This window comes from Tachyglossus aculeatus, chromosome 11 (genome assembly GCF_015852505.1).
Source record: "Tachyglossus aculeatus isolate mTacAcu1 chromosome 11, mTacAcu1.pri, whole genome shotgun sequence".
In the NCBI taxonomy this organism is placed as follows: Eukaryota; Metazoa; Chordata; class Mammalia; order Monotremata; family Tachyglossidae; genus Tachyglossus; species Tachyglossus aculeatus.
Window position 1 is genome coordinate 21854723 of NC_052076.1, and position 13394 is coordinate 21868116.

At 48.2% G+C, this 13394-nt stretch overlaps 1 protein-coding gene across 8 annotated transcripts in view; it reads right to left on the bottom strand.

Annotated features, from left to right (window-relative positions):
* CDC27 (cell division cycle 27) overlaps window positions 1-13394 on the bottom strand; it is a 74405-nt gene that overhangs the window by 22618 nt on the left and 38393 nt on the right. For 2 of the 8 annotated variants that reach the window (XM_038753521.1, XM_038753517.1), the window contains exons 6-12: window positions 12342-12496; window positions 12020-12231; window positions 10552-10666; window positions 7503-7618; window positions 5953-6052; window positions 3241-3448; window positions 2411-2580 (exon numbers count right to left, since the gene is read on the bottom strand). In XM_038753521.1, coding sequence (XP_038609449.1) covers window positions 2411-2580; window positions 3241-3448; window positions 5953-6052; window positions 7503-7618; window positions 10552-10666; window positions 12020-12231; window positions 12342-12496 — 1076 coding nt within the window. Of the gene's footprint in view, window positions 1-2410; window positions 2584-3240; window positions 3449-5952; window positions 6053-7502; window positions 7637-10551; window positions 10667-12019; window positions 12232-12341; window positions 12497-13394 lie in introns of all 8 variants that reach the window. The other 6 variants (XM_038753520.1, XM_038753516.1, XM_038753519.1 and 3 more) reach the window with 3 other exon arrangements.

The following is a 13394-nucleotide window of genomic DNA, read 5'->3' on the forward strand; positions in this document are numbered from 1 at the left end:
TTGTAGCCGATGTGAGGTTGCAGTGATTAAAAATAAGTTTGTGTCATAATGGTACACGACACTAGATGGTACATGGGGATGAAAGAGCCAGGATTTTCCATTCACGGTCCTCTTCTCCAATTCAAAAAATCTGATCAACATGAATACCTCATTCCATTTTGTTTATCCAGAAGAATTCTCCCTTCTGCGTCACTCTTGCACTTGGATTTGTACCCTTTATTCACCCCACCCTCAGGCCCAGAGCACAGGTGTCTGTGGTGAGCACGGGTGACTCCATCTTGTAACACAGAAACCATTTTACGAGCGACCATCATTTGACCCCATGAACAACAACAGAGAAGGAGGAATCTGAGGAGGAACAGATAACACAGAAGGAGGACCTTGAGGTGGCACTGAACCATCTTGCCCTCAGACAGAAGGACGACTGCTGGAGGTACACGAGATAAGCTACCTTGCAAAAACAGCCCGCGGGATGGGCGTGGGGGGGGTAGCTGACCATGCCCCACGGCTTTACCCGGTAATGGGCTTGAGACAGCAGGCAAGTCAAAGTAGTCCATCAGGACCCACCGCAACCCCTCTGAAACAACCAACATAAGTGGATAAAAAGGGGGTGGGAGACGTGATTGACGGAGAAAGTAGAGCAAGGAGAGCAAGCGCGTGCCGAACAAGGGGGGCCGAACAACTGAAGCGGGTGGTCGTCATGAGCTACAGGATCCAACCCTGGGCGGCGGCAAAGACCGCCTGAGCCGAGATGCCTATGGCACGGCCACCAAGAACCACCTAAAGACTTACACCAAGATGACATGCTGCGAGCAGCCGGGCTCACAGAAATCCTCCGACGTGAGACCATCTGCATAAACTTGGGGAAAACAGTCGGACAGGGTAGCTATATGTGTGTGCATATGCATTTACCCCTTCAATTACACTGAGAATTGAATAAAGCTTTCTGCTCTATACCATGGTGGTTTGTTTTCACTGTGGTTTGACTTGTCAATGACAGCCTGACAGCCTGAAGAAGGGACGGACCTATACGATAGGTGCCTGACAGCACCAGGGATGGACCTATAGAATAAGTGCCTAAAGGGTGAGACAGGACTTGGGACGGACTTAAAGAGTAAGTGCCTGATGGTTTGAGATGGGCTCATGACAACGTCCGTCCATCTCCGTATTTCCTTTATATTAATGTCTGGCTCCACCTCTGGACTGTAAGCTCCTGTGGGCAGGGAAGGTGTCTATCAGCTCTGTTATACTCTACTCTCCCAAGCGCTGAGTACAGTGCTCTGTACAAACTAAGTGCTCAATAAGTACAAACTGATTGATTGATGGTTTGAAGCATTTTTCTACAAAGCTTTCAATATAAAGTCTCAAACAGCTCCAGGGACAGGTCATTACATTCAGTGACCAAGCTTAATTCCAGACACTGGATATTGTTGCCACCCACCCCGATCATTACCACCACCACCACCACCACCGACTGAGCACTAGGTGCTCAGAACCCATAACACCAGCAAAATCAATCAAAGGTATTTTGTAGCACTGTTATATTGATTCTCCCAGGCACTTAGTGCTCTCTACACAGTAAGTGCTCGAATACAACTGACTGAACTGTTGAGCACCTGCTGTATGCAGAGCACTGTAATGAGTGCTTGGGAGGGTATAATTGAGTAGCTACACATGATCCCTGCCCCCACAGAAGAGTTTATCCACCTAGCTTACAAACGTAAAATCTAGTAGAGAAGTAGCATGGCTTAGTGGAAAGAGCATGGGAGTCAGAGAATTTGGGTTTTAATCTCCGCTCTGACGCTTGCTGTGTAACCTCGGGCAAGTTACTTCGCTTTTCCATGCCACAGTTCCCTTATCTTCAGAAGGTGGATTCAATACCTGTTCTCCCTCCTACTTAGATTTGGAGCCCCATGTGGGATGGGGCTGTGTCTGACCTGAATAACTTGTGTGGACCCCAGCACTAAGAATAGGGCTTGACACGTAGTAAAGCCCTTAAACACCATAATGAAGCAGCATGGCCTAGTGGAAAGAGCACGGGTCTGCGAGTTAGAGGACATGGGTTCTAATTCCGGCTCCACCACTTGTCTGCTTTGTGATCCTGGGCAAGTCACTTGACCTCTCTGTGCCTCAGTTACCTCATCTGTAAAGTGGGGATTATAGAGTGTGAGCTCCATGTGAGACAGAGACTTGTATCCAACCCAATTATCTTTGATCTATTCCAGCATTTAGAACAGTGCTTAGCACATGGTAAGTGCTTAAATACCACTATAATTATTATTATTACTATTATTATTATAAACACCTGGTCCCAGCTCTTGAAGAAACTACCCAGCCACAGGAAGAAGTTTTGAGTCAGATTACAATCATCTTCAAAAGAAATTCATGCTTACTCACTGTCGGCACCTACCTGCATGTACTCAGAGAGTTCAAAATAAGCTCTCCCAATTTGGCCCAGTACCCAACCAGTATTGTAGTGGTGTGAAGGGAGGTGGCTCAACAGATTTATAGCTTCTTTGCAGTTGTATGAACACAAAGCTAAATAACCTTTTCCCATATCACGAAGAAGGCTCATCAAACCTTCTGGTAGGAAAACAAAAACAAAAACAAAAAAAAAAGAGAGTGAATTAAAAAGAAAAACCCTGGGAAACCACCCTCATTTACAGTAGTGAGGCTCAGAAGGTTGCATCCTTAGGGGGCTTCTTGCGGCTTCCTAGGAAGGGGTAATTATTTAATCTCTCATACTTTCCTCAATTCAAAGTTAAACTTTAGCTCTACCCAGAGTACAGCCCTAGAAGAGTTTCCTCCAACTCCTTTGGCACAGTGAAATCCAACCCAAGCAGAGGAGAACCGACCCATCCACCTGAAGAGGGGATGAGAGCCCAGACACTTCTCAGATGCCCTCGGGCGATGCTGCTCCATGGGCAGTCCCAGCTCGACTGGTATAAATGGCCTGGCAGTGGGCGGAGTCTCTGGGGGAAATTCCCCTCACTTGTTCACTTGGCATCTGCTGCACCCCTTTGATCTACGGTTGCTCACTGCCAAAGGAGTTCTGGGGGTCCCCTCAGATGCCCGGTCCTTCACCTCGGGGGTCTCTAACAATTACGTCCCCTGTCAACATTCCAGAGAGCCCCTCCTCCCACCAAGGCGTGGACTATCACCTGGGCAGACACCAAGTGACCAAAGCCACTTCAACAACAGCAGGGGCCAGATGCGTGAAACATTCATTCCCAGACCGACCTGCGGCTGCTTTCTGAAGAGTGAAAGCCTGGATCTGGGGGGTCACTGCCGAGATCTTCCCTTCCGAAATGATGGAAGAGTCCAATTTGGTTATTTCCAGACTATCATTGATGTTGGGCTGAGTTATCCCGCCTTTATTTGTTTTACTTTTTGTTTTTCGGTTTGGAATTTTAGGCGGAAACTTCATTTTTAACTTTTTGCTGTTCTCCTAGAAGAGGGAAGGGAAACAGAATTCATAAAGTGTTGTCAAAGAGAAGCATTCCAGGACACACAGTTGATCGATAGAGCAATTACCCTCTTGCTTTGCAGACAGAATCCTCTGGCCAGGCAAACACTTCCTCTCAGGATGAGGAAAGACTAGATATCCACCCCACCCTCGGTCCCACAGCACTTATACACATACCCAAAATTTATGTTCACGTTTGTCTCTTCCTCTAGACCGCCAGCTCCTTGAGGGCAGGGACCATGTCTACTGACACTAGTGTACTGTACTCTCTCCCAAGTGCTCAGTACAGTGCTCTGCACATGGTAAGCATCCAGTAAATGCCTTTGATCAATTGACTGGTTGACTGACGGTCAAAGAGGAGCAGGGAGGTAGGCATAGAGCCTATTGGGCTCCTTTGGCAACAGGCAGGCCGTTGAGAGAGCATTAGCCTAAGTAGGAATCTTCCAAGTAACTTTGCATACTATAACCCCTGGCCCCGGGACCATTACAGTCAGTCAACAAAACTGCTTCTCTTGGGAAAAAGTTTGGTCCAACCTCACTTACTTCCCGGCCACCCAGTCTCAGGGCCCAAAGCCTGTGGAGAGGAATGGCTGCCTGGGTCACGTCAAGCCGATAGCTCAAGGCCCATCTCAGTGATTTGAGCACTTGTATGCCAGGGTCCCCACTGTCTGCCCCTCTTCCTCTTTCCCATCCCTCTGATCCCATGCACTCCCACCCTCCACTCCTTCTAATCCCACACTCTCGCCTTCCACCCCTCTGCTAGTCTCTCACCACCCCCACCGCCCACCACCTCTGTTCCTTCCCTCTACTTTTCTCCTTATAACCCTGCTTTCCCCCCTCTTTCCTGTCCCTCTCTTCCCTGTCCTTCCACCTCTCGGTCTCCTTCCTTGCCCCCTCCCCAGTGTTCCTTCTAACCCCTACACAGAGAGCTACAAATGAGATTTCCCGGGGAACCGGGCACCCCTTCCTCTCCACCAGCCTGAAGAGTTGAGTTACTTTCCCTCCCTCAATCGACCAATCAATTGCATTTATGGAGAGTTTACTGGGTGCAGAGCACCATACTGAGCACTTATGAGTGCTCAGAGGAGCACTTAAGAGAATACAAAAGAGTGAGCAGAAATGACCCCTACCCTCAAAGAACTTACACTCTAGTGGTGGATACAGACATTAAAATAAGTGACAGGTAGGGGACAGCGGAGCAGCCGTTTCCAGCCCCGAGGTGCTCTCCAGAGGTTCTCTCCCTTGCCCCGCCCGCCCCACCTCATCCCCTCCCCGAGATGGAAAGGGATCCTCTGCTTCCCCTGCAGCCCTTGGAGATAGAGACCACACTGCAGGATACTGGTTACAGGATCTGTAGACCTCCGGTTCAGATCACGACTGTAAGGCCTACGATTTGGTTTTCCGGAAGAGTACCAAACGATGCTAATGATGATAATAATAATAATAATAATAATAATAATCGTGGTATTTGTTAAGTGTTTGCTATGTGCCAGGCACTGTACTAAGCGCTGGAGTGGATACAAGCAAATTGGATTGGACACAGTCCCTGTCCCACAATGGGCTCAGTTTCAATCCCGACTTTTCAGCAGAAGTAACTGAGGCCCAGAGAAGTGAAGAGACTTGCTCAAGGTCACACAGCAAGCAAGTGGCAGAGCCAGGATTAGAACCTATGACCTTCTGATTCCCAGGCCCATGCTCTAGCCACTACACCATGCTGAGAACAACAGGGGTGATGGCGATCAAGGAGCCAACAAATCAAGCACCCTAAACTCCCCTTCAAACAGGCCAGGATGGACCTATTACAAGTCCACAATTCTACGATGATGATAATAATATAATAATAATGATGATGATGGTATTTGTTAAGCACTTACTATGTGCAAAGCACTGTTCTAAGCACTGGGGGGATACAAGGTGATCAGGTTGTCCCATGTCGGGCTCACAGTCTTAATCCCTATTTTACAGACGAGGGAACTGAGGCATAGAGAAGTTAAGTCATTTGCCCAAAGTCACACAGCTGACAATTGGCAGAGCCGGGATTTGAACCCACGACCTCTGACTCCCAAGCCCGTGCTCTTTCCAATGATGTGCATATTGCTATAATTCTATTTATTCTGCCAGTTTTGACACCTGTCTACATGTTTTGTGGTCTATCTCCTCCTTCTAGACTGTGAGCCCGTTGTTCGGTAGGGACCGTCTCTATATGTTGCCGACTTGTACTTCCCAAGCGCTTAGTACAGTGCTCTGCACACAGTAAGTGCTCAATAGATATGATTGAATGAATGAATGAACTAAGCCATGCTGCTTCTATCCGTAGGACGTGAAAGAGGCTCAGTTTCCAGAATGATCGTCAGTTCTGAGGGGCCACTGGAAGTCACTCCCTGCCACTAGACTTGGGGGCTGTAACAAACAGCAGCGTTGGACCGATGCGGCCCGTGGTCCTGTGGCCTGCAGCCAGCCCGCTCCGCACCGCCACCGGGGATTACCTTCGTGGTCGAGCTGTCACTACTGAATAGCCGGGAGCTTCTTCGAGGCAGTGCGTTAGGTGGAGCAGCAATAGTGGGGCTCAATACCTGAGGTGTCGTACTGCAAAGACAACAATGGATTAACAGTGGGATTACAGGGTAATGTCCTGGACTCTACTTGCAGGGGCGAAACCATTTTCCTCCCTGACATTCCCTTTTCTCTCTCCTCTCTCTCTCTCTCAGAATCCTTCTGCCTTTGAACACACTCAAATCTTCCCCAAATTCAGAAATGCTTCACTGGAACCCGCTCAGCCATCGTCCCATCCTCCCTCCTCCCCTTCCTGTCCTAACTCCTAAAAAGTCTCCTCCACATCCCATACACTGCTTTCATTTCCTCTCCCCCCACCAGTGGCAGGTTTTGTCCCCTCACTCCCCCGAGTCTGCACTCTCCAAACTTACCAATGACCTCATCGTATCTCGATTGGGCTACTCTGTCGGTCTCTTTGCCGACCTCCCCGCCTCCAGTCTCACTTTTCACCCGCTACCCCGTTGCTCGTACTCTTGGCTCCTCCCAGGCCCACCTCCCGCTCCCCTCAGAGTCTGGAATGTCATTCCTCTCATCCCCCAATTCTACCCGAACTCAATCCTTCCCACCTTCAAAGCTCTCCTTATATCTCACCTCTTCCAAAGGCTTCCCTGACTAATAATCAGTAACCTGAATCTTAATTAGCCATTTGACCCTTGAACAGGGAGAAGGGGGCGGGGGGGGGGAGAGCGAGAGACAGACAGAGAGAGAGAGAGAGAGAGAGAGAGAGAGAGAGAGAGAGAGAGAGAGAGAGAGAGAGAGAGAGAGATTTCAATCTTGACATTGAATTTTATTTATTCTGATTCCCTTGTTGGTATTTGTTGCACTTCAGGTGCTTAATGCTGTGCTTTGCATTCACTAGATGCTCAGTAAACACTTCACCCCTACCTTCTGATCCAGCTCAGGGAAGTATGACCTCATCTATGAAATGGAAATAAAAATCTCTGTTCTCCCTCCCTATTAGATCCTGAGCCCTATGTGGGACAGGAACTTTGTCTGACTGAATTAGCTTCCACCAACCCCAGCATTCAGCCCAGTATTTGGCACATAGCAAGTGCTTAATGCACTGTTACTAGTATTACTGTTATTATTTACAATTGTTGGACCACAAATCCAAATTAGAAGAAACCTTTAACCCATGAGAGATATGGCGTGGCAATCTCAGGAAGGAAAGGCCACTTCACGCATTCTGGGCCCCCACTAAGTCTGACCAAGCCCCAGATCCCCTACTGGAGAGCAAGTTAAAATGCAAAGAAGAAGCATTCAACTGCAAAGGCCAAGTATCCTTAGACTAGGGAAGTATGAACTTAAATCCTTGATTTTGAACTTTGACTGCTTGACCCTATTTTTTTAAAAAATGTATTCATTGGCAGAGTCAGAACCTGCTTGGTAGACGCCTGAAGGTTTAGAATGGTGAAGGAAGATGTTAACAAAGGTGCATGGAGGAGATGGAGGGAGGAGAAAGAGACCCAAACTCCAAAAATACCTCGTCTGAGGGCCGGAGCTCTGTGTTTGTGCAACGAGGATAGGAGTTACCTCTCGACTATTTCCACTCTGGGAGAAGACAGACTTTGTTCCAGCTTGGCTGATTCGGGGAACCGACTGCAAAACACAAAATTTCTACAGGTTTGTTATTATGTCTCCAATTCGCATCACAGACTGAGCCATTCAAGTTCTTTAATGAGTTCTGATGGGACCTCGGAATTCAAACCATCTGTCCTGTAACTCCAACCCCACCCTTCCGGTGGGTCTATTCACACACCTCACTAAGGAGAACGCTGGGGATGGGAAAGAAACAAAACTGCTCAAGGAGAGAAAGTACCAGATTCAACACAAAGTGTGGGAAATAAAGTTGGGAGAACATTCACTCACTTAGCTCAAACACACTTTATCCAAACATAAAAGCAAGCTAGGCTTTTATAAAGTAACCAACTACACCAGTGAAGAAAACCATCAGAACACTGTAATGAGTGGCACTCAGGGTGTTGGGCCACCGTGGGGTGCAGAGGGATCAGCAGTGTCGACCACGGCTGGGTGTTTTCTCCACCAGAATCCAGGGTTGATAAGAATCTCTTAGTCGTAAACTGTGACCAGACATTTGGGGAACTGCTCTCGCGTTTTCTTACCGCTTTCAAAACCTACCCAGCCTGTTTTATGGGTTTTCCAGGGGCAGAGTGCAAAACTAAGTGCAGTTCCGGAAGACGCATCTGTTTGGCTATGCGACACCTGAAGGCCTCTTCATCCCACATGTTTCAAAAAGAAAGAGAAGGAGCAAGGCCTAGCAGACACAGCATGGGCCTGGGAGTCAGAAGGACCTAGGTTCTAATCTCAGCTCCCAACTTGTCTGCTGGATGACCTTGGGCAAGTCACTTCACTTCTTTGTGCCTCAGCTACCTCATCTGGAAAATGGGGATTAAGACTGCGGGTCCCATGTGGGACCTGGACTGTGTCCAACATGTTTGGCTTGTCGTCATCATCATCATCATCAATCGTATTTATTGAGCGCTTACTGTGTGCAGAGCACTGTACTAAGCGCTTGGGAAGTACAAGTTGGCAACGTATAGAGACAGTCCCTACCCAACAGTGGGCTCACAGTCTAAAAGGGGGAGACAGAGAACAAAGCCAAACATACTAACAAAATAAAATAAATAGAATAGATATGTACAAGTAAAATAAATAGAGTAACACATATGTACAAACATATATACATATATACAGGTGCAGTGGGGAAGGGAAGGAGGTAAGATGTGGGGGGATGGAGAGGGGGACGAGGGGGAGAGGAAGTGCATATCCCAGTGCATAGTTTGGTGCATGGCACATAGTAAGCACTTAAGTACCATCAAAAACAAAACAAAAAAGCAAACAAAACCCCCCAAAACACAAAATAAATATCCTAAAAAAAAAAGGGGGGTCAGGGGAACTTTCACTTCTCTTATGTATATTGTCCTGGAGAGCAATTGTGAACATCACTTACAAGCAACGTGGCCTACTGGAGAGGTCCTGGGTTCTAATGCATGCTTCACCATTTTTCTGCTGTGTGACCTTGGGCAAATCGCTTACCTTCTCTGAGCCTCAGTTTCCTCATCTGTAAAATGGGGTTTCAGTTCTACTCCCTCCTAGTTAGACTGTGAGCCCCATGAGGAACTAGACTATGGCCAACCTGATTATCTTGTATCTGTCCAGAGCTTGTCACATATTAAGTGTTTAACGGATATCATTATTATTATTATTATTACTATTATCATTATGGATCTTCTTTTAACTTTTCAAATTCTGTTTTCAAAAACATTAACAACAATTGGAAACGGGCAATTGCTAGTTCTGTAGGTAAATGGCAATAAATGTGAAGCCTGATCGGGATTCAAAATGTCACCTGGCGAAAGATCTGATTTGTTGATACTGTGGGAGGAAGAGTGCCACAAGACATAAAAAGTTAATTCAGGAGCCTCCAGAAAAAGCAAGCTAGTTTGGGGATGCCGATGTTTTGTAAACAGGGACTGCTGGAAGTTAAACATCAACTCAGTTAAAAAAAAAGGACACCTACTGGAAAGGAGCCTAAAATTCAAAGCTTTGAGGAGATAACCTAGCCCTAGGATGGGGAAAAGGGTATTGAGGGAGGGAGAATATTATGCCAGAACATCAGTTCTTTCTGGTCTTTACTGCGTTGGACCAGAGTGCTGAATGGATTTGAACAAAGGGCACTTCGAGGAAGCGTGTCAAGTTACATGTTTAAAAAAAAAAAAAAGGGGTGTCCTTACCCAGGCACCCTAACTCCAGAAGAAGAACCCTGTGTCTGCAAAGCAAGAAAATGCTCTGACGGTTGCAGGGATGTTCTAGCTTGGAGGAACGGGTGGTTGGCTACCTCCCTAGCCAACCACCAGCAAGGGGTGCATGGCCCAAACTTCACTTGGACGGCTAGAATGGGGGGGAGGAGGCGGCTCCCATCAGGCCCCGGGCCTTATTAGTTCCAGCTTGGAGAAAGCAACCCAGAATCCACAACGCCCCGCTACAAAAAAAAAAAAAAAAGTCAGCTAGTTTACAAAGACGTTTGGCTTGGGACTGGACGCAATGACTTACATTGCCCGCCTTTCCCCTAGAGAGGCTGGGAGAGTTAGAGATGGGGAATTGTGTGGCCCATGGCCCCCATCCCCCAATTCTTCAGGCTCCCGAGGCTTCCCTCCAGCATGCTTCCGATGCCAAGTTTGGGAAGGGCAGGAGCGGCTTTCCCCAGCTCTGTCAGTTGGCATCTCAGATTGACCGGGCAGGGTGGCACTGGGGCCAGGCGCCTCCCCGCCCTCTGGGAAGAAACGGGGTAGGGGTGGGGGCGCCTTGGCTCACTGCCCGCCCGAACCATAACCTGGATGACCTGGGACAATGACCACTCTCGCCTGGCTCCAAGCACACTGCCCAACGACCAGAGACACCAGCGCGATGCCCGCCCCGCTCCACCTCGACCTTCCTGGTTCCCCAGGAGACACAGCACTGCTGACCCACGGGCCCAGACAAGGAGGAAGACCGTTTCAAGAGCCAGGTACCTTCTTCGAAGGAGTTCCCGTGGATGGCACGTCGATAACTGAAGATGAATTAGTGTAGTTTTGTAAATAGGATCCATCTCCGGGGCTTGGGGTTTCTAGTGGCAAAATCCCAAAACTGAGAAGAGGTTGAAATCAAGGTGTCAAAAAGTCATAGAGGCCGATATGAAGCAGCAGTATGTTTAAATTACCAGGTCTAAAAAGAAGAGCAGGGCACATCGGCCTTCGGGGCAGGATAAGCAATCAGTTCATTGTATTTGTTGAGCACTTATCGTGTGCAGAGCACTGTATTGTACTAAGTGCTTGGGAGAGTACAACAGAGGTGTAAACCCATTCCTTACCCACAGTCAAAAGTGGTAATTCTAGACTCTACTCCCCCCAGCTTCAAGACTTCAAAGAGCAATCCAGAAGAAGAAAATAAGGAGCAAGCAAAGAAGCAGTGTGGCCTAATGGACAGATCACGGGCCTGGGAATCAGAAGGACCTGGGTTCTAATTCCAGCTCTGCCACATGCCTTCTATGTGACCTTAGGCAAGTCACTTAATTTTTCTGTGCCTCAGTGACCTCATCTATAAAATGGGGATTAAGGCTGAGAGCCCCAGGTGGGACACAGAATGTATCTACTCCAGCATTTAGTTCAGTGCCTAGCACATTAGAAGAGCTTAACAAATTCCATTTAAAAAAAACTGCCACCCTTGCTTGCCAATGACTTACCTGCAAATACCTTACAGTGGGACTGAAGCACCTGTTCCCCCGCCCGATCTGTTTCCCCAGTTCCCTGTGGCCCAGATCTCCCCTGGCCCTGCCATCAGAGCCAGGAGCTGTAGCTGACCCTGGGTAACGCTGGGAGAGTCACTCGCTAAAAGCCTTTTCTCCGTGCTACTTGGACTGTGAGCTCCATGTGGGACAAGGACCGTATTTGGCCTAACTTCTATCTACCCCAGTGCTCAGAACAGTATTTGAAACATGGTAAGCACCGTTGTCCTTCAACAGAAGAGCCTGGACAGCCTTTGATTTTATTTGACTTCCGGGGATCCCTTTCCACCTGTCCCCTCCGCTGAGGGCTCCCGGCTCCCCCAAACATGGCAGTTTGCACTGGAAGAAGGGCAGGGCTCTGGCCACTTTATAAGAGCAGCAACCCTCTCCAGGAGCCAGGGGGTGTCCGTCGGCCAGCCAATCCCCATCCCACATAGCCGGGGCAGGTGGCCAGAACCCACCCCTGCCATCCTACCCCCTGGAGTCGGAGGGGCACAGAAGGGGGAGGCAAGATGGCAGTGCTGATTTTTACATTCCGGACAGTTGGTGTTTGGACTGCCGGGATCTCAGGAGGGGGTGGCAGTGGGGAAGGGAAGATGGGGAAGTGGGGAGGGAAGTAGCAGTTAAGGCCCTTTCCATCCTCTCTCCCCGTTTCCTACCAGCCCTTCACGTAACTTTCAACGATCACGCCGCCCCCCCTCCCCACTGCACCTTACCTTGGGGTCAGCGGGCTAAGAGCAGCCGGTCCTCCCAATAAACTTCGCCCAGTTTTTGGTTTATTCTGAGCCTGTTTGGACAATATGGAAGTTCCTGTTCCCAGGGGAACGGGGTCTGGCGAAATGACAGCAGAATCAATGTAAGACACTGAGGAATCTGTGTTCAAGGAGTACTTGGAGTTGGAGGATTCCAAGTTGAGTCTGTTTAATTCCTAAAACAGAAAATTCCTACCATGTTAGTTCAGGCATCCAAAGGAAACCACCTCTCAGTCAAGGCTTGGCCAGTGCTCAAATTCTGAGGGCTCGAGGTGGATACACTTACAATTGTGTCTTGTGGGGTTTCCATAAGGACTGTTTCAGGTTGTCGGTGGGATACGCTGTGATTGGATATTAGGGTTGTGCAAGTGTTGGGTAGGCAGCTGCTAAAATTCTGCAAAGATGTTAACTTAAAGGTTTGGTCAGGATCTGGCTTTTCACCTGAGAAGACAAAAAAATAAAAATAAAGATTTCCCCCGGCTCCTTTAGACACAAGCCTTCTTTCCTGCAGCAAGACCCGGCTAAAACAACACTTGGTCAAGGATATTTAACCATCATAAAGAGACAGCCTAACCGCACACTGCTCCTGATCCAAAAGTATCAAAACTTCAACCCGGCTCTCCAATTCGAATCCGCCCCAGCTGCAACCCACCACCCAACATACTGGTAACAATGCACATCACACAACTAGTCGGGAGGGGTGCCAGTTTATAATCAAACACTAAGGAAACACGCTCCTTAAAAGGGATAAAGTCCCATCCGGCTCTACTGCCTGGCATAAATAAATTAAAACTGCACTTTTTTTCCCACATGTTCACAGTGTTATACAGCTGGGGCCTGCAGAGTTTTCTGGGAGAAAAGCAACAGATTGTCCATTCCTTAATGTCCTTTGGTCCTGCACTTTGCAGAGCTAAATTAAGCTTGCTGGAATTCTCTACCACTGCAGGAAGGGCTATTTGGTATGCAGAACAACAAAATTCACTGTGATTCTGGGTTACACTTGTACCATGAACTTCCTGGAGCTCTCTTGCTTGTTTTAGTTATTAAACAAATGGGTTCAGGTAAAGCAGCATGGCCAAGGAAGTCAGAAGGTCAGGAGTTCCAGTCCCGGCTCTGCCGCTAGCCTGCTATGTGACCTTGGGCAAGCCACTTCACTGGGCCTCAGTTACCTCATCAGTTAAAATGGGGATTAAGACTGTGAGCCCCATGTGGGACGGGGATTGGGTCCAACCCTATTTGCTTGGATCCATCCCAGCACTTAGTACAGTGCCTGGCACAGAGTAAACACTTAAAAAATACCATAATTATTATTACCTGTCCCCCACCCACACCCACCCCA